Below are 26,665 nucleotides of genomic sequence, written 5' to 3'. Positions count from 1 at the left end.
GAATATAAGTCCCGCCCACAACCAGAGGTCAGTACCGCCCCATCTGTTGAGCATTGACCCTCCTGCTGGCCCTGTTGTTGTGAAGAGTACCATGCCAAACTCAGCACTGGAGCATTGCAGGACATTTATCTGACCAACCTTTTGGCTCCAACTGCTACTTTAATCAGTAATCAATAGGAAAAGACAAAAAGCACATGAAACTAGGGATAACTACTTTTGATAACTGACTCACATATGGGTCCTGCAACATTGCTAGGTTTATATGCAGAGATCCCAGAAAACTGACTGTGCATTGCAGAACTGGAGCTATCAGGCATGCCATCAAAGAACCGGAATTTTGCCCGCAACATTTTGAAGTCACACTTCATGTTGCAAAGCAGCAGAAAATGATTTAAATATCCTGAAAGTAACAGCTTTTCTTTTGAAACTCAAAATGCCTTTGCTTTAAATCCTTCCTCACTTGGTGGCTTCGTTTCTATCAAAAAATGAGCATGCTATATTTAATTAAAAATAGGAGATATGTTGGCAGAGCCCATATATAATTTTGTATGTAGAGAGCACTATTCTTGGCTGGAAAGATTTTTTTTTTTAATTGGCAGACAGTTTCTTATGGAAATCAGTATTAATAGGCTTTTTGGAGAATGCTTACTGGATGCAGGCCAAAGTACACATCTGTGTACATAAAAGTCTAACTGACAATGGTTTGCATCTGGCATGAACTGGTAGTAACTTCTGGTGATCCGTGTCCTATGCAAAATATTCCTTTTGGCAGCATAGCCAATGGTAGATTTAAAATGCAACAACAAATGTTCCCATTAGTCTGATTTGTAAATAAGTGCCATGAGACTTAAACAAACCGAAGCAAATTATTTCCGTTTTGGGGAGCAGTAATAGCATAGCTCTGCTTCCATACATAGGATATTTCCTTTTTAATGATATTGTGTGGTACCAGACTTCCATGAAGATAATGACAAACTGAAAATATTTTAGAGAGCTACAGAGAGATGCTAATGGTAGATTCTTATCAGGACTGGCAGAAGAGTCATTTATTTAACCAACAAAGTGTAGAGAAGGAGAGGCAAGAAGAGTGTTGAACTATTTTAAAGTATGTGAGATAAAAGTTGGCCAGGGCTAGCCCTGCAAGCTTGTTTGCTGTCTCAAGTGCAGTGGAAGACACTGTCCCATAGCTAGTGCTGAAGTCAGATTCAAGGGCCAGTTCTACTGCCATCAGTATGTGTGTGCATGTGTGTTTTGTCCTTTGCCTCAGGCAGCAGGATCTCTTGAGCGGCTCCTGAAGAAGGGCTAAGGCAAAACATGTGAATTAACTTGTTCTCAGGGTGCAAAGTAGCATCAGTGCTTAAAAGTAAAAGTAAAGGTACCCCTGACTATAAGGTCCAGTCGTGAACAACTCTGGGGTTGCGCGCTCATCTCACTCTATAGCCCAAGGGAGCCGGCATTTGTCTGCAGACAGCTTCTGGGTCATGTGGCCAGCATAACTAAGCCACTTCTGGCAAACCAGAGCAGCGCACGTAAATGCCGTTTACCTTCCTGCCAGAGCAGTACCCATTTATCTACTTGCACTTTGACGTGCTTTCAAACTGCTAGGTTGGCAGGAGCTGGGACCGAGCAATGGGAGCTCACCCCGTTGTGGGGATTCGAACCGCCAACCTTCCGATCGGCAAGCCCTAGGCTCTGTGGTTTAGATCACAGCACCACCCGCGTCCCTCTTGCATCAGTGCTTAGCGCACCATAAAAGGAAAGCATCCTTCCCAATCGCCACATTAGGTGAGATAACTGAAGGCTGTTCCCTTATTTTCCAGTTATTTACAGGACCTTGGATGTGTAAATAAGATTCATTGTCAAACCAGCTTGAAGGGTGCTGCTATGGCTTTCATTTTTATAGAGGGTTGCCTGTCATTGCTTTTGTATCATAACATATACATATAAAACTCCTACTCACTTTATGTGTATGTTAACCCCACACACCAACAATAAGTGGTTTGTTGCTGGAATAATGCCAGACAGAAACTGAAAGGAAGTGACAAAAGAGTTTCAAGGTGCAGCCATGTTCCAACTCATAATATAAGAGGTTCTGAATTTAATTCCATAATGGCCCAATTACTACATTAATACAGATAATGCAGACATGCGGCACCCTTGAGGCTACTTTGTTCTCTACCACCCTTCCCTCTGCTCACAGACATAGTATTCCTTTCATCAGCACTGGCTGTACTATTAGACGGAGCGAGAGAGCAAATTTTGGTGGGAAATGGTGGCAGCCCCCAAGCTGCTTTCCTCTGTTAGATGGCAGAGTTTTGCATGCAAATGACCTGTCCTGGACTCCTTAAACTAGCCTGCTGCCTAAGGTGCAGTGGAGGATGATATCCTATCGCTGGCCTCTTGTACATGGAAGGTGAAGGCAGCAGCATCTTATCCTTTGCCTCAGGCAGCATAATGTATCGAACTGGTTCCACCCATCAGAGTGACAGACACCATACTACCGATTACAAGTCTGTAAGTTTTGTATGGGGGAAGCTGGAACTGGCATGGCAGCAATGGTCTTTGTTGAAAGGAAACATGTGGCTGAGCTTAGAGATCGTGGCCACTGGGTCCAATTCACAAACTGACCTTCTGAATAGGCAGGCAATTCCCAGCCATTTTGTTGCTGGAAAAGGTTGCATACAGGTAGCATAAAACTCAGAGGTGTGATCCACATTTCATTGAACATAGATATATTGTTTGCACTTTCAGTTTTGAAATTGCTGGCTATTATAAAGAGAAGGCAAATGTCCAGTGTTTATCCTGAGATGCACTAAGGCAATAAAACAAAATCAAAATGTAAAACCTTAAAGCACAAACAGCTTACATTAGTTTTAACTACTAACCACAACCATATTTGAATTTAACTTCATGGATTTTCTGAAGGGATGATAGATAGATGATAGATAGATAGATAGATAGATAGATAGATAGATAGATGATAGATATGGATAGATAGATGATAGATAGATAGATAGATAGATAGATAGATAGATAGATGATAGATAGATAGATAGATAGATAGATAGATAGATAGATAGATAGATAGATATAGATAGATGATAGATGATAGATAGATAGATAGATAGATAGATGATCGATAGATATAGATAGATAGACGCTACATTCCTTGACATACCACACCAACATGCAGTGACTCATTACAGCGTATTTTATTACACTTTTAAAAAGAAAAGAGCCCTGCTTTCTGTTTTCGCCACCGCTCCATTATGTGCTATGCAAAGTGAAGTGAAGCTGTATGAACATTGCTCTGTGTTTGAGGGAACATTCTCAGAAACATCAATATTTATGAGGCATCAAGTGCAATCTCATTCAAATGAGTCTCTGTGTAATAGTAGGGTGACTGTTGAATTTGTTTCTAAGTTTATAAAGCACTCCGTTGCACTGGGGAGAAGGCATTCCTGCATTAATTAAATAAAAGCGAACTTTATTTTCTATATGTTAGGAATAAAGTGTATAAACCAGTAAATGATAAAGGAGCTTTTCATAACAGTTCCATAATCACACTCCCAAGGAGAGCCCAGGGGAGGCAGCTGTGCTGATCCATGCATATCTCCCCCAAAAGAAGCAGTAAATACTGTAGCATAATACTCAATTTATCAGGATCTGATGACAAGCCATAGCGTAAGTGTGCTCTGATGGTGAGCATGTTGGAATTTGGAAACATTTCTTTTCTTCTTAAAGAAAACTCCACTGAACTCAGCACTGTTTCAATGTCTCTTGCCACCTTGAAGTCCCCGTCAGGATAAAGAGTGGGGTATAAATAAATATATAATTACAATGGTGATGTGTAAAATATATTGAACTTTAAACAAAAGAACTTCTGCCTGTTGCCCCAGACAGCATGGCCAATGGTCAGAGCTGATGAGAGCTGCAATCTAGGTGATACCAGGTTGATGAAGGCTGCTCTAAGAGAACAGGAATGACTCAAATTCGGTCCATCAAGCTCAGTGCTGTCTAGACTCGCTGGCATTGAGCTTTTCTGGGATTTCAGGCAGGGAATCTCTCCCAGGCCAACCCCTAGCTAGAGATCAAACCTGGGACCCTCTGCATACAAAGTAAGTGGTCTACACTTACAGAGTTACATCTCTTCCCCATGGGCTGCAACAGCAAGAAAAAGAGGCACCCGTCATCTAACGGCAGGTCTCACCTACCTGCAGTATAGTTGCCTATAGGAGACACAAATCTGAAAACTGTTCCAAGCAGATGGGAAGAAAACGTGTTGAGGCAAGTGAAGAGGGAGAGTTGTGGTTGCTATCCAAACAGCCCACTGTCTTGGCTGCTGAACATGTTATCTTGCAAAGAAAAATACATTCATTCTAAAGGTGTTACCATTTCTCTTTTAATAGCCAGTGGGATGTTTTGTGCTTGACAACGTGCTAGTTCTCTCTGTGTTGCATTTTAGTCCGTTAAATGGTTTAATTTTATTTAGACATTACTATTTTTCACTTATTTTTTGTAAACTAAAGGGCTCTGTGTTACCTCCTTTCTGGCTAGGCTTTAAAGTGCTTCTCAGCCTGGTTTTTCTGTTTTCCACACAGAATAACCTTTGCTTGTTTGTCCCCATGTGCTACAGTTCCTTAGTACAGTGGTACCTCGGGTTAAGAACTTAATTCGTTCTGGAGGTCTGTTCTTAACCTGAAACTGTTCTTAACCTGAAGCACCACTTTAGCTCATGGAGCTTCCTGCTGCCGCCGTGTGATTTCTGTTCTCATCCTGAAGCAAAGTTCTTAACCTGAGGTAATATTTCTGCGTTAGCGGAGTCTGTAACCTGAAGCATAAGTAACCCGAGGTACCACTGTATTAAGCTTCTCATTTCTGAAGTTCTTATTCAATCTCATGGCTAGAAAATCACCCACAAGACATCAAACCGAACCCAAAGGGGTACTTCCGGAAGACCTGTTTATTGAGGATTCATTCTGATTTGTTTGCATCGAGCTCAGATGACATTGTGTCGAAGCCAGTATTATCCCACACTTTCCAGTGCATTTCCCTATGACTTTCTTTATTGCAAAATAAAGAAACTAGGTTTTAGGGAACCAGGTTTGTTGCACAAGACCTTCCAATTCAGCTATAATTGTGCAACCTGAATTTGTCCATATGTGATTGAATTCTACCCAGATATAGAGACAGTCCGCAAGTGCCCATAGATTCACTTGCACTTTCTTTTTCTCTGTTCTTTTTAGCTTACCCTAGCTGCTGCACAATTTGTTTGGAGGGCAATTATTACGTTTGTTGAAATATGCAGCATCTGGAAGGATCGTCTTTTAGCAGAGCAAGCTTTTTATGTTAGGAAGTCAGATGTTATGAAATAAGCTGCAATAAGGAGGAAAATCCACAGATAAGTGGATTTGCAAATGATCCTGAATATTATTGCTCATCCAACATTGTTAATGCTGGGAGACCTTCATTATAAATGTGTGGATGTTTTGTCAAGCACTGAATTGGGCTGAGTGAATTTATGTTTCAGACAAGTGCTCATTCCTTAGAGATTGCTGAACTTTCTCCCATGTGTTTCACTGAGAAAGGATAGCCTAGCAAAGGGCTTTCCCCATGAGGAGAGCTGTCGCTCATCTGTTGAATAAATATCTGCCTAAGGAAAGATATCCATCTCACAGTGGAATATCCCTGTTTTTTTAGTTCAGTTTATCAATGCAAACCTGTCTAAAGGATATTTTGCTTTTGACCTATGCTACAAAACCATGAGAAAAACTAAGTTGAGATCTGTTCCAGGTTGGGTGGCAATTACTCATAAAGCATGTCAGAAAAATTCTTTTTTACCTTCAACAATATTTCATTTTGGGCCTTCTCAGTAGTGGCGCCAGCCCTGTGGAACGACCTCCCACCAGATGTCAAAGAGGTAAACAACAACCTGACATTTAGAAAACATCTGAAGGCAGCCCTGTTCAGGGAAGTTTTTAATGTGTGACATTTTGATGTATTTTTAATCTTTGTTGGAAGTAGCCCAGAGTGGCTGGGGAAACCCAGCCAGATGGGCAGAGTACAAATAATATATTATTATTATTATTATTATTATTATTATTATTATTATTATACAGTGGTACCTTGGGTTACATACGCTTCAGGTTACAGACTCTGCTAACGCAGAAATAGTACCTCGGGTTAAGAACTTTGCTTCAGGATGAGAACAGAAGTCGTGCTCCTGCGGCACGGCAGCAGCAGGAGGCCCCATTAGCTAAAGTGGTGCTTCAGCTTAAGAACGGACCTCCAGAACAAATTAAGTACGTAACCAAAGGTACTCCTGTAGTACAATCTCCCTCACAAATAAACATATGTAACACAAATGGCACATCTATTACATGCAATAGAAATGTCTGACAGGTAAGAAAGGTCACTGTATATTCCACACTAATTCTTAATATTAAAAAATAGCTAGCCTTTGCCATGATGAGCTCATCTGCCGTTCTATAGACAAACTGAATTCTGCAGACATGCAAACAGAGGAACATGGTATGTAGTTTCCCCCACCATTTAAGTGAATTATTATTTCTGTACAATAATCTGTAAATTCTCCCCCCCCCCCAGCATTTGGTATGTGTAAATTTTCAATTAATTTACTGGATGTGCAGTGTAATCCTCTGCATGTTTACTCAGAAGTAAATCCCACTGTGTATAGTGGGGCATAGCCTCAAGTAAGAGTGCATAAGTTTGCCAATTTGCCTGAGTAAGCCCCACTAAACATTGTGGGTCTCACTTCCAAATAGCTGTTCTGAGACGGGCACTGACCTCAGGCATGGCATGACCTACTGCAAGGCCAACATCTGAATGAATGTAGGGCAGGGCTTGGATGTTTCTTCATACTGAGCATCAGACTAGCAGCCTTTCTTCTTCTTCTTCTTCTTCTTCTTCTTCTTCTTCTTCTTCTTCTTCTTCTTCTTGTTGTTGTTTAGTCGTGTCCGACTCTTCGTGACCCCATGGACCAGAGCACACCAGGCACTCCTGTCTTCCACTGCCTCCCGCAGTTTGGTCAAACTCATGCTGGTAGCTTCGAGAACACTGTCCAACCATCTCGTCCTCTGTCGTCCCCTTCTCCTTGTGCCCTCCATCTTTCCCAACATCAGGGTCTTTTCCAGGGAGTCTTCTCTTCTCATGAGGTGGCCAAAGTATTGGAGCCTCAGCTTCATGATCTGTCCTTCCAGTGAGCAGCCTATCTAGCAGCAGCATATGTATCCCTGCTGATTGCCCCGCCCTCACTAGAGGGTGCCTTTCCGTTAAAGGGCCCTAACACGCCATCACTTTCCTACTGCAACAGAGCACAGGAGACTTGTGATGGGGTCCTCTGAGTCTGAGAACAGCAACACCGCATCCATAGGCTGGGGCACAGGCAACCCAATGGCTCATTGGGTTGATGTACTTCTAGGGTTTCCTCCTTCTGTTTCAGTGCCCTTGTCCTCCTCAGCAATCCAGCTCTAGGGACATTACAGTAACCAAGCTTGATCCCCATTAATCCTCATTAATAAGACCCTCGTACATTCCTGGAAGGCTTTGACTTTCAGATCGCTGAAGTGTAACACTACATCTGTTTTTTTCTAATGATTTGTTAATCTGAACACTTTGAAAGTCCCTGTCCTGGTATGGCAAAGAATAATAATAAAAAAGGTGCACCCAGGTTTGGACTCAAATTAAGATTTGATTTCACTACTCCCCACCCACTCAGTGTGATACTAACAATTCTGTTTGTAATAGCGTGCCTCTTTCTTGACCAACTCTTAATAGAGGTTTCTTGACTGTAATGTGCGCGTGTTTTTAAAAGAGGTCGAGAAAATGCGAACGGCATTTGTAGGATTGGTTTGCATATAAATCCGCTCTAGCATGCAATTTGCAAGGAGAGGCATATAGTTAATTTGCAACAGAAAAAAAGAGATTTTTAATTCAGTTTGCCACATCATTTAAAATATATATGAGGGTACATTAGAAGCAGACAACTATTTTTTGGAGTTCAAAGGGACTTGTCTGTGAAAGAGCAGCTCTTAAGATAAGCAACATCTGGCATACTGACCTCGTTTCGCCATCAGAACTAATAGACGGATACAGGCTTTGATCTTTTTCATGTAACAATGGCTCATTTAAAAGAATCCCATTTTTGTTTATAATTCCATGCTTACTAAACATAATTAAATCTCTTTTGCACTCCTTTAGGCTAACATTAACCTTATCGTGTCCCATGGACCTGAAGAACTTTCCAATGGATGTACAAACATGTACGATGCAGCTAGAGAGCTGTAAGTAATCAGATGCCGTGTGTGTGTGTCCATGTATGATTGCACTGCTTGAAATGTCAGCATTTAATGTTACTTTTATGCTGCTACAACCTCATGTTCTCTTACACTATGCTGCTGGCGCGTCTTTTCTGCTGACACAGAACTCTGCAATAACTGCTGCTGCTTCCATCTAACCAGGTTTAAATTGTCCCTCTCACATTTTAATCATGCTTGTTAGATAGCCTAAGCACTAAGGGTATTTTCAGACCACAGAGCCCAATGCACTAGCTCCTGACCTTGGCAGGTTTTCCCTTTCCCTCTCCCCAAATGAGGGAGTGTTCCAAACTCTGCTGAGCCATTTGTCCTTACCGCTAGACACATTTGTTTACTCATAAGTTGTGGGCCCTCTGTATATATTTTGGAAAGCTGTGTGTGCGCCATGCACTTGGACACCTCTTAAAATATTGTAACCAAATTTTGCATGGTGGTTCCTGAGATCGAGGGGCAGGATTTTGTCTATATTTGGATACAATTGGATGCCATTTGGAATCAATATGGTAGACTAACTAAACCTTTCAAAACTTCATTGATTTTAACCACTACACCGATTTTTTGGTTTCTTAGAATTATAGAGCAACACAGGGTACAAGGCTGCTAGAATTATAGATTCCCTCAAACATGATCTTATCATAGATATCTTTGTGTGTTTCCCTTGTTTATACTGCAGGTGTACAGTCATTGTTATCATGTCACTCTTTGTGAGAAAAGTAGTGATTATAGTGCTGTTTAAGAGTTAATTTAGTGTATCTGCCATTGATGTTTTCCCACTGAAAACCAAGAGTGCTTTTACTGACATAATTTGTCTCTCTTGCCTTTAGACTGTGCTACTCCGATATTATCTAATCAAAGATAATTTGTTTATTTTAGTTGGCTACACTATGAATGACCTGATATTTGAGTGGATGAGTGATGGTCCAGTGCAGGTAGCAGAAGGCTTAACTCTGCCACAGTTTATTTTGAAAGAAGAAAAAGAACTTGGCTATTGCACAAAACATTACAATACTGGTGAGCATTTGCTTACTGTTTTAACAGTTAACTAATGCAGATGACAGGAAATGGGGTTAGAGGGGTAAAATATAAGCTGGGTGTGGAAGGGCGAGAAATGCATTTTATACAGCCTTCCCCAAGTTGGTGTCCCCCAGGTTTTGGACTATGACTCCCATCAGCCCCAGCCAGCATGGCCAATGGCCAGAGACCATTAGAGTTGTAGTCCAAGACATCTGAAGAGCATGCGAGGATCTTCTTCCAACAGTATATGTATGCATTTCTCTATAGCTACTATGAATTCTGGTTCTTTACTATTTCATTATGTGGACTACATTGCACCCCAAAGGGTCAGAAAACAAAGAGCTTGTTTTTAAATTTGAACCAGGAAATACATTTTAAGGGGAAATGCCACTCAATTGCAATGCCTGGAAAGTTCGTTTTAAAAAGTAGTTCTTGATCAAATTAATCCTGTCCAAATAGGAGCTTGTTCCTCTTATACAAAATGAACTAGCTCTGTTCAAGTTCATCCCTGACAACATTTTATCAGCATTCAGAATGCTTCCAAGCTGCTGTGCTCAAAAGTAAATAAGAGGCAGCACACAAGTATTAAGTAGCCTGACAGACAGAATGTCAACAGGTGGAAGCGTTCACCAAAATTGTATTTCCATACTCAAAAAAGTTTACTCTATTTAATTTGTGCCAGTCACACGGCACAAGCCATCGTGTGCTTTGTTCCTGTACTTCTACTGAAAGCTGTTGGAAGAAAGCAAATCTCTTCAGTTGAGAAGATAATTGAATTACCTCACATTCCTTCCTTCTGATTGTTTTACCACAGTGATTAAGTGACTAAGCACCATTAACTACAGCTGTGCCTCCGTATCTGCCTAATAAGCCTTAGAAAGATGCCATCACATTTTGCTTTCTAAGTTTCGTTATAAATGTTCAGTTCACATATCTCTTTTTTAAAATAAAAAAAAAGCTAAGAACCCAGGTCCCCTGCTGAGTTTGGGATAGGGAACAGACAAGAAGAAGAACTAGAACTCATTCAAAGTTCTACTCTAAAATTAATTTTTAATTCAGTTTATGTACACCCTGCAATTGGGGAAACTACTTTCAGGTGTAGTTCATAAATTTTTGGACTAGTTCGGTGAACTAGTTCACTCCAAGCATTGCTGAATTTGGAATGCAGCCAAGTATTATGTTCCAAGTCGGGTTACTAATTACAAGCATTGGTGACTTCGATAATTTCCATTGTCAAAGATATAATCCACTGTCCGGTTTTTAAAAGGAGCTTGTTTATTTGATACAGCAACTCCCATTGCTGGAAACATCAGGCCAAATGCCCCAATTCAAGTATTTCATATCTGATTGTTCAGGAATAAAAAATTGTTTGCCGTTTGAAAACATGAATAAAACTACAAAAGCCCTCATTATACATTAATAAAACTATATATAGACTATCCAGAAAAAACAATGTGTATCCCCACCCTCCATGGAAAAAATGTGTTACAGTAAATTGCGTCAAGTGATATAAAATGTCAAGTGAGCACCTTGAAGTCAGCTCCACCAACATAGGGTGCCAGCCACAAGAATTTGTACTGTATTTTGAAGTCCTTGGTGAAGGAACGAAGGAAGGAATAATATTAGACATTTCAAAACTCCCTGTGCCTAAGGCAGTTAATTTATGCTCATAATAAAAGAAGATTAAAATGTACAAAAATGATTTATAAAAGCAATTTCATGTTCTAGGAAAATTTACATGCATTGAAGTAAAGTTTCATTTGGAGCGTCAGATGGGATATTATTTAATCCAGATGTACATTCCTAGCCTGCTGATCGTCATTTTGTCCTGGGTTTCTTTTTGGATCAACATGGATGCTGCTCCAGCCAGAGTTGCCTTGGGCATCACCACAGTCCTGACAATGACCACTCAGAGTTCAGGCTCCAGAGCTTCTCTTCCAAAAGTAAGAATTCTCCGCTTAACCCATTCGCTAATGGAAAGCAGTGAATGCTATCTTCGCTATCATCTTTTGTGTCGTGCTCCTTAATTTTTCTCACGCATTTTAATTGCCAGATGGCCTAATTCTCCATATGCTCTGCCCTGGTGAGATCTTTGGATTTGGTCCATTTTACTCTGAGAGGGGGCTTCTGTGTGTGCAAGAGCATGAGAGTTAAAATACGTAATGCAACATATGGAAGGAACAGGATAAGGTCATGATTCCTCTTGGGAGGCCATACGCTGGGGGTGACAGGAACCCTGGTCCAACATGAGGAGACAGAATCATTGGGAATGCATGGGCAGATTTGGGCCAATGAAAGTGTTCGATGGTTGCACCCACACAATGCAAAAGTGAGTTCTTTGATTGCGTTTTTGTCCTCTGTTTACTAATTCACATCTCCTGAAGCTTTCCTTACGGCTCTACGTATATTGGGTTGATTATGCTTTTTAAAATGTTTCCATTGGATTCCTAAGCATGTTTAAATGGAAGGAAACATGACTGATTTGAATGTGACTTATGCTGTTACGAACACGTTTAGGATCATGGTGCGCTTATATTTAGGAAAACTTCCTCCTTTGAGTAAGGGGACTTTTGTTGTTGCTCCCTTGTCCTTCCAGCTACAAAAACAAACATGAACTGCGTTTTCCATCAATTGCACATGCAGAGCCCATGAACAAGCAGCTTATATGTATGTAGGCTCTGTTCACACCTTCAGCTGAGCATGACGGGGTTGCTACTTCCCACATAAAAACAGTCGAATGATTCCACACAGCTTGGTCATCTTTCAAGGCCATGATCTGCAATGACTCACATTTAATATTTAAAGATGGTGTAGTCTGTTGAAATGGGATATTTTGCTGAAACTTTGAAAGTTGCACAGATTTTGTTGATGTTGCTCTTCTGGTGGTAAAAATGAAACACCACTGAAAAATCTGGTGATTCATCACTGTTGGCTCAACTAAGTGGCTTGCTTTGCAGAAGACGTGGTTTTACATGTGGATTGTAAGGAATGAAATGTTCCATGGCGAATACTTCTATATTTTCTTCACAAATGTATGTGACATTTTATATCTGGAAAACAATTTAGAAAACATGAAACTGCTTTATTCCTGGTGAGACTATTGGTTCTTCTAGCCTTGTATTTTTCAGTCAGCCTGGCAATAGCTTCCAAGCAATCATTTCTCCAATCCTTTTAGGCAGAGAGACTATTTAAAACTGGAGACCCTTTTAAGTGAACAGGGAACCTCCTGCATGTGCTCTGACATTCAGCTATGACCCCTCCTCAATTTAGATGAGTGTTTTTATCCTCCATCTGAATGTGGCTCTTTTAGTTCGGCCAAGGTTTAATTGGTATTTTCCTTTGGTTTAATGTTCAGCATTCTTTGCTTACAATTCCCCATGGCTCTGGCCTTCCTACCGGGCAGAGTCCCCATCTACACTATACCAGTTTAAACAGCTATGGTGTCCCCCAAAGAATACTGGGAACTGCCATTTGTTAAGGGTGCTGAGTGTTGTTTGTTACATTTCCCAGGGAAATGTATGGAGCAGAGAGGACCAGAATTAGGCAGCCTCCTGAAATGACTGGGGTGTGGAGCTGCAACTCCTAAGTATTTACTCCTAAGCTGGCCTCTTGTCTCCAGATGGAAGACACTGTCAAATCGCCAGTGTTGAACTTAGAGTCTCCTGGCAGTCCAGTTGGATTCTATATGTTGAATGAGAGGGTGCCATATTGTCCTTTACCATGGGCAGAAAAGTATCTTGGCCTGGCTTTATGATGGATTGCTTGTAGATGCCTTCTGGTGAGTAAAGGAATATTATGTTAAAGGTGTGATAGCTGGATGCAATTGAAGAAGGGCCTGCAAGGAGGGAGAATGTAACCGTTTAAATATGGGATTGGTTCTGATTTGATGCTTGATCTAACTCATAATTGTTTCCCAGAGTCAATGCCGCAGTACTCGGGTTAGGCCCCATTCAATTCAACAGCAGCCCCACTTTGTAAAGCAAGGGATTGGACACAATGGTGTATTGAGGCTGGACCTCAAACCAGATAGCGGACCTTCTTTACTGATTATATGATGGATTTAATAGACCTACAACTAGACGCTATGACTTACTTTACTTAATATGATTGCTAGCGGAATTACCTTTGACTGACAGCAGTGTGAAAAGTTTGAAGGCGCTGTTTTGAGACATTTTCCTGTTATATGAGCTAGTGAAGACAAATAAATAAATACGGTAATTCTAGGGGAAAAGAAGAATGATTTTTAAAAGAATAATTTGTAACGGTGGAGGGGACATTCTAATTACATGAAAAGGATTATCGAAACCTCTAAATCTGGACTTGTTGAGTTGAAGAACATTAAACCATATCTTTAGGGGCCTGCCATGATTATTTATTTCACAGCTACTGCTCTTCTTCATGTCAGATTCCCTGATGCTAATGCTGTTCTGTTCTGAAGACATCGAGATTGCTTCTCTCAAGATGGATTGCTGTATGCAGTCAAACATGGCTCTCTATAATACGCTTCCAAAACATTTTACCTACACCTTTAGAGTTACCTGAGATGTGCAATTCTGTAACTGAGTTGGGCAACCAAACTACAACCAGTTTGCAAATGTTCACAGACAGTCAATGTCCTTTTCTTAGTAGAAACATAGGAGGTCAGGTCAATGGTCCATCTAGCTCTGCACAGTCCACTCTGACTGGCAGCTGCTCTCCAGGATTTACACTCCCAGTCCTACTTGGAGAATGTTGCAGATAACCCAGGATCTGATGCATGCAAAGCTACAGCCCTTCTATTATTTTGTATTAAAGTTTTGTTTTTACTGTGCTAAGTTTAATACAACAAGGATTGTACAGGTTTGATACAACTAGCATTGGCTTCAGTGGGAGAAGAATAGATTCCTCCTGTCCCAGCCAGGGCTTAGAAAGTGTACTGGGTCATCTACCATTCCCACACCCCACTTAAGATTGCTTTGTTAGTTTGTAACCTTAAAGATCTTACATAATATACAAAGATTTTGAGATTTTTATATCTATATGTTTCCATCTATATAATTAAACACGAGATGCCAAGGCTTTGTGTCTGGTTTCCATGGAAATGCACCGACAGCAACAGGTGTGCTGCATAATTATAGGCATTGGTTTTTAGCCTGAGAAAACACTAATCCACAAAATATACTCTATAGCATGTGTAACCATCTTTCTGTGCATGTTCAACTCATTGGGGAGAGTGTTGAAACATCCAATACTAGGACTTCTTGAAAAAGCCCCAAAGAATTTGTTGGAAAGCCGGATTTTTAAAAGCAACAATAGAATTAGTATCTCAAAAAATGGTAGTGCAAACTCCTTTTCCCATTCATGCATGAATACTTCTGTGGTTGGTTTGCTTTTTGCTGGGCCTGAAACAGGCTTTACCTCTCAGTGGCCGAGTTTGCATGCGATAATGAATGCCACAGTGAATGATTTACCATGAACACACAGATATTGCCCACTAATATGTGAGATGAACAAACCACAATTCCTGGCTTATCATAACACCCAAACCAGAGACCATAGTTTATACAAATCACAATCAGTAAGCCAAGAACAAGCCTTAGCTATATTGAGATAACATCCAACCAGGTATTGTGGTTTGTTTCTCCCACACATACTAAAGAGGGAGCAAAGTAGATGAGATTGGTGCATTCATGGAAATCCATTCACTATGGTTTGCCATGGTGTGTAAACCTCACCCCAAACAAATCAGAACAAATGCTCAGTAAAGATCAGGAATTATCTAACCTTTGTGTAAGCTTTGTGCAAGCAAATCAGGGTGAATGCCCAATTTTTAAAAAAATGGTCTGGAGGTGCCCTGAATCACACATTGCCCCTTATGACTGCTGGGCAGGGATCAAGGAGAATTTTGAATCAGTTCACATTTAAAGGCGAGTCTACCAGATTTGCACTTTCTGAAACAATACAAAATTTCGAAATTTGCATTCCCCTGAATTTTGCAATGCGCCTCTCCAACCAAGTGATGTGTACAACAATTCATATGCTAGGGCAAAGTGCTAAAAAATATGAATATATTAGTGGAAATAACATGCAAAAATGTGTTGCGTTGGGGAGAAATGCTTTGCAAATATTGCACGGAAGAAATATATATATTCGTAGAAATGTTGATGAATTTTCATGAGGACTAAAAATAAATAAATCAACAGATGCGGCATTGTGGAAAGGTGGATTTCAGATTGGAAAAGAGAGAAACTGAAATGGATTTTATCAGGGTGCCCTGGGCTGGGCTGGGCTGAACAAAACGCAAGGTTTCCTCTTGCTGACTCCCTCATCTCTGATTTTGTTTCATTTTTGTCATTCAACGAGTGGGACACTTTGAGGTTACATTGAAACATACATGGGAATGATCCATATTTGGGGATTGTCACCACTTTTGTTCCTTTGTTGGGTGGTTACCTAAGCAGTTATTTGAATAATGATCCAAATATATACCAAGGGATGAACAACCCCTCAGTGGGAACCTATTTTTAATGCACAGTGTGACACAAGTAACATGGAACTCTCTCCCCAACCTGCCCACCCAGTTGTCCTTATTCCACGTCATAAAGGCTTTTTAAGGCTCTAGAAAGACTATTTGGATTTCACAAAGGATCAGCAATTGCACTGTTATAAATACCAATAAATTTTTCAATCTCGTGTTTGAAAGTCTGGATTCTATGGTGTAATTGCATTTGCTTGCTGGGACTGGCTGCTGTGAGCAGACTACCAGTGACTGCACACATTCACGAAGCTTTGATGTTTAGGTCATTCTTTAGCACTGCTATTGTGTCCTCTTTGATGATGGTTCCCTTTTCTCCATATGTATCATTTTGATAACTGGAACCATTTAGGCCTGCTTAAACATATCGATGCTTTTGTTCACTTTGAGGAGTAGGCACCTGAACAGGGCAGGTTTGGGTATCTATTTCCATTGTCAAAGCAAACACTTGCTCCGCATGTGATTTACAAACTGTTCTTTGCCAACTATTGTTACCTGAAGTGTCAGCATTTATTTTGGATTAAGGAGCTTTTGAATAAGACAATGTTTTTCATGCAGACTGTAGCAGCAGTGTGCCAAAATAAAAAGAGGTTTGCATTCTGCACAACACAACATACAGAAATAGCTCAATTGCATTACATACACACACGAAAAAGTATTGTGCTAGAGTCTGAATAAACCCTTTTGTAGACTTGCTCAAAATCTTTGTTCCTTGGTTTCAAAAATAAAACATAAAAAGCCACTGGCTATCGTCTTACGTGTTCTCTACATCTCTATCAATCAATTTAGCATTCACCCATCATACCTATTTTGTTGTTGTTGTTGTTGCAACTCCCTGCTTTCTTAGTCATGTCAGCTGGTAACCTAGGAAGATTTTAACCAAGACTGAAGCCCAAGTACAGGAATGCACCTTCAGTAGAGGTCTGTTCCACTAATTACTTGTACGATCTTGTCAGATGAATTATGAATTACGGTCAATTTACTGTGCTTAGATTTAGTTGTCATCCAAACGGAGCTCTGACTGAAGACAAGGTACGCTCTGTCTAAAAGCTCTGTCTATTTTAGAGTTCTTTGAGAGCTTCACTAAGCATGAAGATAGGGGTGACTCAGAAGACACTGTGTACTTGAGCTTCCAAATACGCTTCTGATGAAGCTTAGGAGTCAGCAGATAGACCTGCTTTTGGATCAGTTACTGGTTAAAGAACGCGAAACAGAGAAAGTAGGAGTGAATGAATGGTTCTCACAAGTGAGAGATCTACGAGGTTGGGGTCCCCAAGGATCTGGATTGAGTCAAGTGCTTTTTAACTTGGTCCAGAGCAGGGATGGGGAACTTGTGGCCCTCTAGCTCTCATCAGCCACAGCCACCATGGCCAATGGTCAGAATGGGGGAATGGGCGTTGAAATGACAAATGCAATCAAGGGTGACATGATGACACTTTGAAGCAGGAAGCCCTGACCTCACATGCACACTGATGGGGTCTGAACTGACAGTGCTGTACCAAGAAAGAGATCTTGGGGCTGTTTTGGAGAGGTCAATGAAAATGTCAGTTCATTGTGCGGCAGTTGCAGGGGGTCAGGAAAGTGAACTGTATGCTAGAGACCATTAGGAAAGTAGTTGAAAATAAAACAGCCAATGATGATGAATATAGCTGGGACCGAGAAGCTTTTTCAGTCAATCCCAGCCCTTTTGCATCTGGCCACAGCCCAATTTCTTTGATGCCTTTAGCAAGTCGAACTCAAGGGGAACAGCAAAGCCCCTAAATGGCGCCCTGAATAAGCCTGTAGAATCTAAAAGCATCTCCTCACAATAGCTTCCTATCTGGTTCCTATTTTGGTTCAAGCAACTGTATGCCTTGTTGTGTTGTTACATATATTTTGTAGGATAGTTAAGTATGGAAACAAAAAATATTGTCTTTTGCTTATTTCTGGAGCGCTGAAATAGCGCTCCTGAAATCTGCTGGTTTCCATTTTATATCATAGACTTGCTTTCCCTTTCCTCCTATCTAGCGAGAGACAAGAGCAATATATTACTGTTATGTTGATAGTGGTAGCCTATTTATCATGACTTTGGTGGCATATCTTTGGGGAGAAAGATATTCATGTTTCTCTAGGATGACTGGGGCAAAGACAGATGCTTTATAATTTTAGCAAGGCCGCAAAAAACTCTCTGTGTGAAAAGCCTGCCTGAGCAGTACCTGCAGTGGAGCAAATTGGTTAATGTAAAATTCCCCAAACATGGCTCTAAGAGTTGATTAGCTTCACAGTTTCCATACATTAATGAGGCTTCCGTAAAAGCTGTTCACAGTTTAGACAATTTGCCCTGAGCACTTTTCTCATTTAAAGGCATGGAGCGGGTGTAATGAACTATATAGCAGGTTCATTTGGTCAGCCTCATTCAATATTTGGATTATTAGATAGCCATCTTGCAGATATGCTTGCGCCTCAATTAAAAAATGACAGCTGTACCTGTCAAATATATGTGGATGTAAACTGAACCAGGTCACTGAGAGGGGGGTATAGCTCTTGAATGCTTTGCCTCTAGAAGGTCTCAGGTTCAATCACTAGCATCTCAAGTTTTAAAAAGGTATCTGAGGCAGAGGGTTGGCCAGGTTGGGTACTGTCTGAGGAGGTTCAGTGTAGGAAATTGCAGTCAAACCTAACTATGCGTAAGTGCTACTTAGTGCATGAAGGGGTTAAGACAAGCAAGGTCTGTTCCTAGACTCAGCTAGGTCACCCATTACCTCCATGAGGGAGGAGGTGAAGCTTCTTCTCTTCCTTTACTCACTGTATCCCATCATGTAACTGACCAGGACAGACATGTCTGAACTTACTCCAAGTTAAAAATATTAGTGCTTTACCCCCTAGAAAATTAGGTGCTGGTACTCACTATGAGGGACGCGGGTGGCAGTGTGGGTTAAACCACAGAGCCTAGGACTACCTATCAGAAGGTTGGCGGTTCGAATCCCCGCAACTGGGTGAGCTCCCGTTGCTTGGTCCCTGCTCCTGCCAACCTAGCAGTTTCAAAGCACATCAAAGTGCAAGTAGATAAATAGGTACCACTATGGTGGGAAGGTAAACGACATTTCTGTGCGCTGCTCTGGTTTGCCAGAAGCGGCTTAGTCATGCTTGCCACATGACCTGGAAGCTGTATGCCGGCGAGATGAGCGCCGCAACCCCAGAGTCAGCCACAACTGGACCTAATGGTCAGGGGTCCCTTTACCTTTACCTTTTACTCACCATGATGTTGTTACAGTAAGTGCCACACTTTTTAACAATGAAAAAAGGTGCTGGTACTGCGTACCCTTGAGTACCCCCTTTTAAAAAAACCACTGGAAACTATATAGTGTACTTTGCATCCAAGAGTAATCTACCTGTGTTCTCCTTGCTGCTGCATGGAACAAGGCATGATTCAGACCTTTGGATTTAGTAAGTAAAGCTTTTTAAATTTATTTAAGAGTGTGTGGTCTGCTCACTGCTAGATGGATTGAGAGAAGGTGGCAGGAGCTTTAAAGCAGACTAAGTGTGATATGCAAAAGATATTCCACACTGTACTACTGCATAAATCTGAGAGTGTTTTTAACTCTGCTGGGGGCTTTCTCCTGCTGGAGAAAGTGAAAAGCCCTGCATTTTGAATCTAGGTGCCCAGTCAATTATTTTGTTAATTATCTACACATGGGTCTGATCTCTATCCCTCCACACTCAGAAGGGCCCCACACCGATCTGATCAGTCCACACTGCTAAAGTTCCCAGGATATTTTTTTGGTAGGGAGGATGTTCTTTAAATGTGCTTTCAATGTATGGTGTATATACACCCCCAATTTCTAAGTCTCCAACCCCTGCAGATAGGTCTAAGGTTGCCAACTTTTTTGTTATAAAAAGGTGGCTTTGTTCCTGTGACTTTAACAGTAACCTGATATGCAGGCATTTAACAGAATGAAACTTTCCCAGGATTTTAACACCATTGTAGGAAATGCTTGTGTTGCTAAATTTCCAGGAGCTTTAGAAGAAAAATAACTGAGACCTTCAGACACTTATACAAATGATGTTTACACATTAGAACGAAACAAACTCTGATTATTCCTTTGCTAGGAAGAAGAAAACGACGCAACATGCAAATGGAATTCTAAGTTTAAACATGTGCAAGAAAATAGAGCATTGGCACTTTTTTCCCCACACAAGAAAAGGAAACACAGCAAAAGAGGTGGGGGAATCACACTGAGGCATGGATGACAGAAGGATATGTAATGAGCCATTAAATTATAATAATTAAAATCAATTATCTCTCCTGCTAAATACAGTCATATTTATTGTTGCGTGTACTTTCTTGTACAGTGGGGGGAAAACAAAAACAAAAAAATCAAGGATACGCTTGCAGTTTTTTCAGGAGATGGGAACTTACAACTGAGGCAGGAGAGAGTTCCTCACATTTGTGTTGCTTTTCTTCTTCATCCCGCCCTCCTTTTGTTTACAGTTTTTTAAAGCCAGCAGCTTTATTTGCAGTGCTTGCAAATAAGTTATGAGGCAAGCACTCAAGATACAAACTTGTGTTTTGTACTGACAAACAGCAAGGTCAAAATGGGTATGCAATTTTGATAAGAGCTTTCTCTTTCTTTTGTCACTGGATATTCTCAGATCCAAAGGCAAGAACGAAGCTGAGATCAGCTTTGTGAAACTGGGCCAAGAACTCCTCAAACATAAAGTACCGGCCCATTTTATCTTTGCTTATTTTTGAAGTATGGATGGGTAAGGAATTAAAGAAGATAGCATTAAGTGTGTGTGTGAGAGAGAGGGGGGGGGAGAGGGAGAGGGAGAGGGAGCAATGGAGTGGTGCTGTTTCTCAATGGAAAATTAACAAGGCTTTTGATTGGTATTGTCATGTGGCTCTCAGATATGTTCAAATGCAAATGTTGTTCATGTAGTATGAATAAATTCCCGTTATAGACAAACACTCTGGTGCATGTCTGCCATGTCACTTCTCTGGTTTGGTGTATTAGTTTACATTGGAAAGCAAAACATTGGAAAACAATATATGTAGGAAGAGGTGATGTTGGGTATTGTACCATCAAGAAGTTGCTGACTTCTCCCATGGAATGATTGTTCTGGCCATGGATGCTACGAGAGTGGTAGCGTTCATCCATGGGGGGGGGCATGCACAGCAAAGGGAAAGGAAGGAATTTCGCTGGGAAGGACAGCAGTCCAGAAATTCATGTCAGCTGAAGGGCTTGGCAAGAGAAAGGACTGTCCCAGCTAGAGCTGATGAGCCGTTTTCGCCTCCCCCTCTAAAGTGGATGTGTGTGAAAGAGACATAAGTAGAGGGAGAGATCACGGCCTCTGAAGCTATGGCAGAGTGATTGGGACATCACCAAGAACATGTCTTGTTGGCGTGGAAACAATTCCACTGGCTTCCTGTTGGTTTCCAGAAACAGTACAAATACTGGTTCTGAGTTTTTAAAGGCCTTCATAGCTTGGAGCCCAGGTTTCTAAAGGAGCTCCTGGTCCCTGCAAAAAGCTATCCAGCTCTTATGATCTTCTGGTAGTGTTAATGTTACTTGAGGTCAGGAGATCTATGATGCTCCAGAGGGCCTTCTCAGGGAGGTGATGAAACACTCTTTTCCCCCCTGAAGTGCCTGCTTTGTCTGTTTCTCAGTAACAACCTGTGAACAGGCTTTCTGAATATTTGAGGAGATATGGTGGTGGATATGTAAGGTGATAGGTTTTAATTGTGCTTTATGGTTTATGTTGTCTTTTATATTGGAACAATCTAACCTGGGGCCACTTGTGATGAGAGACAGAATATACATTATACAAATAAAATACGGGCCTAATAAGAGCCCTGTTGAATCCAGGCAAATATGAAACATTTAGCAATGATTCCCATAAACACTGTTGTTATGATAATCTAATCCTAATCATTCAGGGTTCATTTTAGCTATTATATAGGATAGTCAGAACCTAGCTCCATGTAGGGAGACTTGCATGTGTGCAGGTGCTCCTCATTAAAAGTGCATCAAGAGTCAAGGATGGGACTTTTTACAGTCTATAACTGAAGCAATTAAAAATCCCGTTTTTTAAGGGATGCATCCTGTCCAATATACCACAGACTAATCATACACAACAGGTTCTTGATATTTTCTTTGCTCTCTATTTTTCCATATCAATATTATTGCATTTCTAAAGCCATGAATCATCAGGAGTTTAGGTGTTGCTGCAGCTGGTTTGTTTTTCTTAAATGTATTTAACAGTTTAGGAGACAAGGTGCTACATTTGCTTTATCTAGTACTGATTCTCAAAAGGTGTAAAATTCAGTAACTGGAATAGACGGTAAACATCATTTAACAAATAAACATGCAGTGAGCCATTTCAAGCAATAGTTTGCTGATCTGGGAAGTTTGCCAAGAAAAGCTTGCATCCGGGCATTAAAATCTCTCTCTTTTCACAAGGCAGTCCTAGGTATGTCCAGGTAAGGGTGTATGGGGTTGCAGCCTTAGTGCATAGGTTTAGGGATCCCCAGTACTCCATTTGGCTTGGTATTAACATCTAAGAGACTATCTTCTTCATCAGTAAGTCTTGGGATAGTTCAGTTGGTAGAGCATGAGACTCTTAATTTCAGGACCATGGGTTTGATAGCCCCACATTGGGCAAAAAGATTCCCTCATTGCAGGGTGTTTGACTAGATTACCTTTGTGGTCCTTTCCAAGTCTATGATTCTATGACATTTTAAAAGCCCAGCTAGAATACATTTTGGTATTAAGAAACAACTGAAGGTGGCTAATGGAATACCTCTGATGTATCTGAAGCAGCAAATATTAGAAACAGTATCTGACAGTGACTAAAAGTTTCTTCTTTTTTGTATCCGACAAAAAAATATATTGTACCCAACAGTTAACAGATTGCAGATTGTCAAAAGACGTTAACTCATCTATATTTATTTACCAAATCAATGATATGATTTGGATCTAAAAATAACTTATGTAATGTAAGGCATAGATATATAGTTCTTGATCGTTCCAACTCCCTCTCTGTGCGTCTCTCTCTTATTTCACACATTTTCTTTTCTGAGAGAGTGGAGTTGCCAAGATACCATAAAAGGTACTCCTTTTCTCGGGCTTTCTAGCTGTGAGTAGAGAGATCATGGGAAATCTTTTGTAAACTCCTCAACAGATGCTTCAGACAACCTTTGTGGCTCAGAGAGGTGTGGACAGTTTTAGCTAAGTTCAGAGAACTGAAGGTTGCTCTTATCTGTCTCAGTGAGTTTCAGGGATACTGAATGGCACTATTTAGAATTGTCTTTTTTGGGTGCTTTCAGGAATGCAAGTACCAGAGCACTAGGAAGAGACCGATTAGCATACAGTCCATGCTAATTTCACATGTATTCATTCTTGTTCTACTCATTTCTGAATTAACCTGCGTTTTTTAAAAAAAACCTACATAAAAAGTTAAATATGTAATATGCTATACATTTTATCACAAAATGCATTTTTAATACATATTCTATCTCGACGTACACATTTCTAGATCCATTTTGTAATGTATTTGGGTACATCCTTTAAGCCGAAAAGTGCAAAGTCCAATGGATAAGTACATACCAATTGACACATTAGTCCAGGAGTTGGAGGATCAGGTAAGTATACAATGGAATTGATAGAAATAAAACTCATTAAGCATCTTTATGCACACAACACACCATGGCTATGGTGACCCAGTTCCAGCTGACAATTGTTGTTTGCCTTCTTTGGTCTTTGTTGGAAGTGTAGGAATAAGGCCCAGCCAAAGCATTTTGCTTCCTGTGGTGGAATAGGGAATGGTGCTGTCAGGATGCTGTCAGTGGCTCCCAGCTGGTTGCCCAGGAAAGTATAAGACAAGGAAAAGTTTCTTACAGTCCTTTTTTATTTCAGTCTTTAGAGAGATGGGCTATAGAACCCAGCCTCTTGGATAATGGCGTTGTCCCGAGTGAATCTCCACCGCCCATCTCTCCCACTTCCTCATTCGTCATCATCACCTCCTCTACAGGTGCTGCTATGTGCCCTCTGTCTTTGAGCTCTTTGCTCTCCTACTTTTAAGGCTCGTTGGGTTCTAGGAGATGGAGGGTCTGGAATGCTTTCTAATGACAACGTGTCAGCCAGGGGTTGCTCTGGCTTTCCCATAATTTCCCAAGTTTTCCCTTCATCTGCCTCTGAGCTGCTACCTCCCTCAACCCCCTGTTGTAAATCTGTACTATCATCCTCTTCCTCCTCCCTGGAAGGGTCAGGCTGGGGAGGCGGTCTCCACCATTCCTCCTCTGCCCAGTCCCTGACAGGTGCACCTACCATTTGCCACCATCCCCAAGACAAGGTGCTTAGCATCTAGCAGCTGCAATAGCTTCCATTTCTGAGCCTGGTTCAGGCTGCTGGTCTTATCCTCTGAAGACCTTTATGGCTTGGGACTAGGTCTGACGTATAAGTTTGTTGTTTTGAGCCAGAACATGGGAGGACAAAAGAGCTCCTGGACCTGGGGAGGTAATTTCAAGAGGCACAAACAGTTTTCAAAAGGTTCCAGGGGGGCTAGCGCTGGCGTTGGCAATGATTTGTTTTTATTATTATTATTATTATTATTATTATTATTATTATTATTATTAATTTATTACTTTAATGTTGCTACTAACTATAGATGAGGCGCTCCTTTTGGAAGCTGCTGACTCAAAGCTACTGTTTCCACTCCCCCTTGGGAATGCCCCTGGAACAGTGCGCCATCACGAGGCAGCATTGATCCTAGGATCCGATGACTCTTTGGTATTCCTGTGGATAGAGAGAGTTTGTTCAGTGGTCTGGGGAAGCACCTTGCTTCTAGATCTCTAAATGAGACGCATTGTCCGCACATCAAGTTATGCCAAAATGCCAAGGGAACACAAAATGACTTTACTCATCCTAACGGGAACCAAAATGTTCGCATTACATAGCACCGCTAAGTCAAGACAAATGTGATATTGTAGGTAGCAATCACTAACCACAAATCATAGGGATGGTGACATTTACCTAAGGGGAGAAATGGAGATGGGAGATTTTGCTGTTACACATGAATAAAGACAAGCCTGTTAATGACAGTGATGTTGATGAAAAGTGAGCTGCAGGGAGCTGTTCACCAGAAAATTTAAGGTCAGGTAAAGAAAACCTAATAGTCTCTTTTAAAACTGCTGTCAAGGCAGCATTCCACACACTTAGTTCCTGTTCAGATGGAACGCGGTAGGGGGAAGGAGCAGAGGGAGACTTCATAAAATTTTGTACTGGCTTTCTCGTTTGGAAACAATGGATGGAAGGCACAACCCTTATCTGTTCAGTCTGTATCTGTAACTGAACATTCCCTTCATAAATAACCTGAGTCCTGAAGCTCTTTCAGGGGTTGTTGGCCTGAAGTGAATGCTTGGGTGGACCAGTGTCATAGCAGTAGGCTCCCCCTGCCCAACCTACATGTATTCAAGATAAGTGTAGAGAATCTTGCTGCATATGCTTTGATGGATCTGGCCACCATGACAATCACAAATCAGCCCACTAAAATAGCATCCTGTTCGTGTCCCTCTATCACAGGGCTCACTAGTGTGACACCCATGAATTTAATGATACCCTAGAAGTCTTTCCAGGGTGCCTGTAAGGCCTCTGAGCCCCCAACCTCACTGCCCCTTTGGTCATGAGGTGCTAAGGGTCATTATCTTTTTCTCACTTTAGAAATACGCAGAGTTGAAAAAGGAAGTTGAAAGAGTGACACTCTTTCCCACTTCCTCTCTCAGCTCTACATGCTTTTCAAGATGCAGATGAATTCTACTGGATTGGACATTTATCAAGATCAACTGGAAATATGAAGTGCGCTCATTTCTTAAGATAAGCTTCAGAGGGCCAGCTTGTTTGCCCACCTAGACGATAAATTGGTTTTGGGACAACAGAGACAATGCCTGTTCCGTGGTTGCTCTCCAGTTAGGGAACCCCTTCCAAGTGAATTGGTTCCCTATAATACAGGCCATCAAATGGGCCTTGGAAACATGCTTGGTTGGTGTGGACTTCCTCTAAAGGTTTTTGTAGCTGCAGGGCTTTTCTTTGCTTGCTTGTTTTTTGTACAATTGCTGAGGGCTTTTAATACATTTTTTATGAGGTTTTATTGACCCATGTTTTAAGATGTTGTGTTTCTAACTGCTGTGTTTCTAATAAAGTTATTTGAAACTTGTGCTCAAAAACCCGCTTGTGGGTTTCCCACAGGCATCTGGTTGGCCACGATGAGAACAGGATGGTGATCTAGTTGGGCCATCAACCTGATCCAACAGGTTCTTCTTATGTTCCTATGAAATTTGAATACAGTGGTACCTCAGGTTACATACGCTTCAGGTTACAGACTCCGCTAACCCAGAAATAGTGCTTCAGGTTAAGAACTTTGCTTCAGGATGAGAACAGAAATCGTGCTCTGGCAGCGCAGTGGCAGCAGGAGGCCCCATTAGCTAAAGTGGTGCCAAAGGATAGGAACAGTTTCAGGTTAAGAACGGACCTCCGTAACGAATTAAGTACTTAACCCGAGGTACCACTGTACATGTTATATTTTAACTATGCTCTGAAAGATGATATTTAAAATACTTAATGAATAAAGAAACCTTTACTGAAGTTCTCTTACACTGAGTAGATCCACTGGTCCATGTATTATCTTTAATTATGATCCCTGACATATATAAAAGGAATAACAAGGGTATTGGGAGGGGAGTAGTAGCAGAGAATAGAAATTTATACTTTTTTAGATAATTCCACCATGAATATTCCATACTTCTTTAGCAGAAGATAGTTGCATA

The 26,665-nt window shown here is 41.1% G+C and overlaps 1 protein-coding gene across 13 annotated transcripts in view; it reads left to right on the top strand.

Annotated features, from left to right (window-relative positions):
* Positions 1–26,665, top strand: part of GLRA2 (glycine receptor alpha 2) — a 120,443-nt gene that overhangs the window by 49,171 nt on the left and 44,607 nt on the right. For 12 of the 13 annotated variants that reach the window (XM_053387193.1, XM_053387201.1, XM_053387191.1 and 9 more), the window contains 3 exons: positions 8,221–8,303; positions 9,210–9,347; positions 11,079–11,293. In XM_053387193.1, the coding sequence (XP_053243168.1) occupies positions 8,221–8,303; positions 9,210–9,347; positions 11,079–11,293 (436 nt within the window). The remainder of the gene's footprint in view (positions 1–8,220; positions 8,304–9,209; positions 9,348–11,078; positions 11,294–26,665) is intronic. The other variant, XM_053387197.1, reaches the window with a different exon arrangement.

Source organism: Podarcis raffonei, chromosome 4, assembly GCF_027172205.1.
Source record: "Podarcis raffonei isolate rPodRaf1 chromosome 4, rPodRaf1.pri, whole genome shotgun sequence".
Classification (NCBI taxonomy): Eukaryota; Metazoa; Chordata; class Lepidosauria; order Squamata; family Lacertidae; genus Podarcis; species Podarcis raffonei.
Note: the sequence above shows the minus strand (reverse complement) of the source record. Positions and strands in the feature narration are given on the sequence as shown.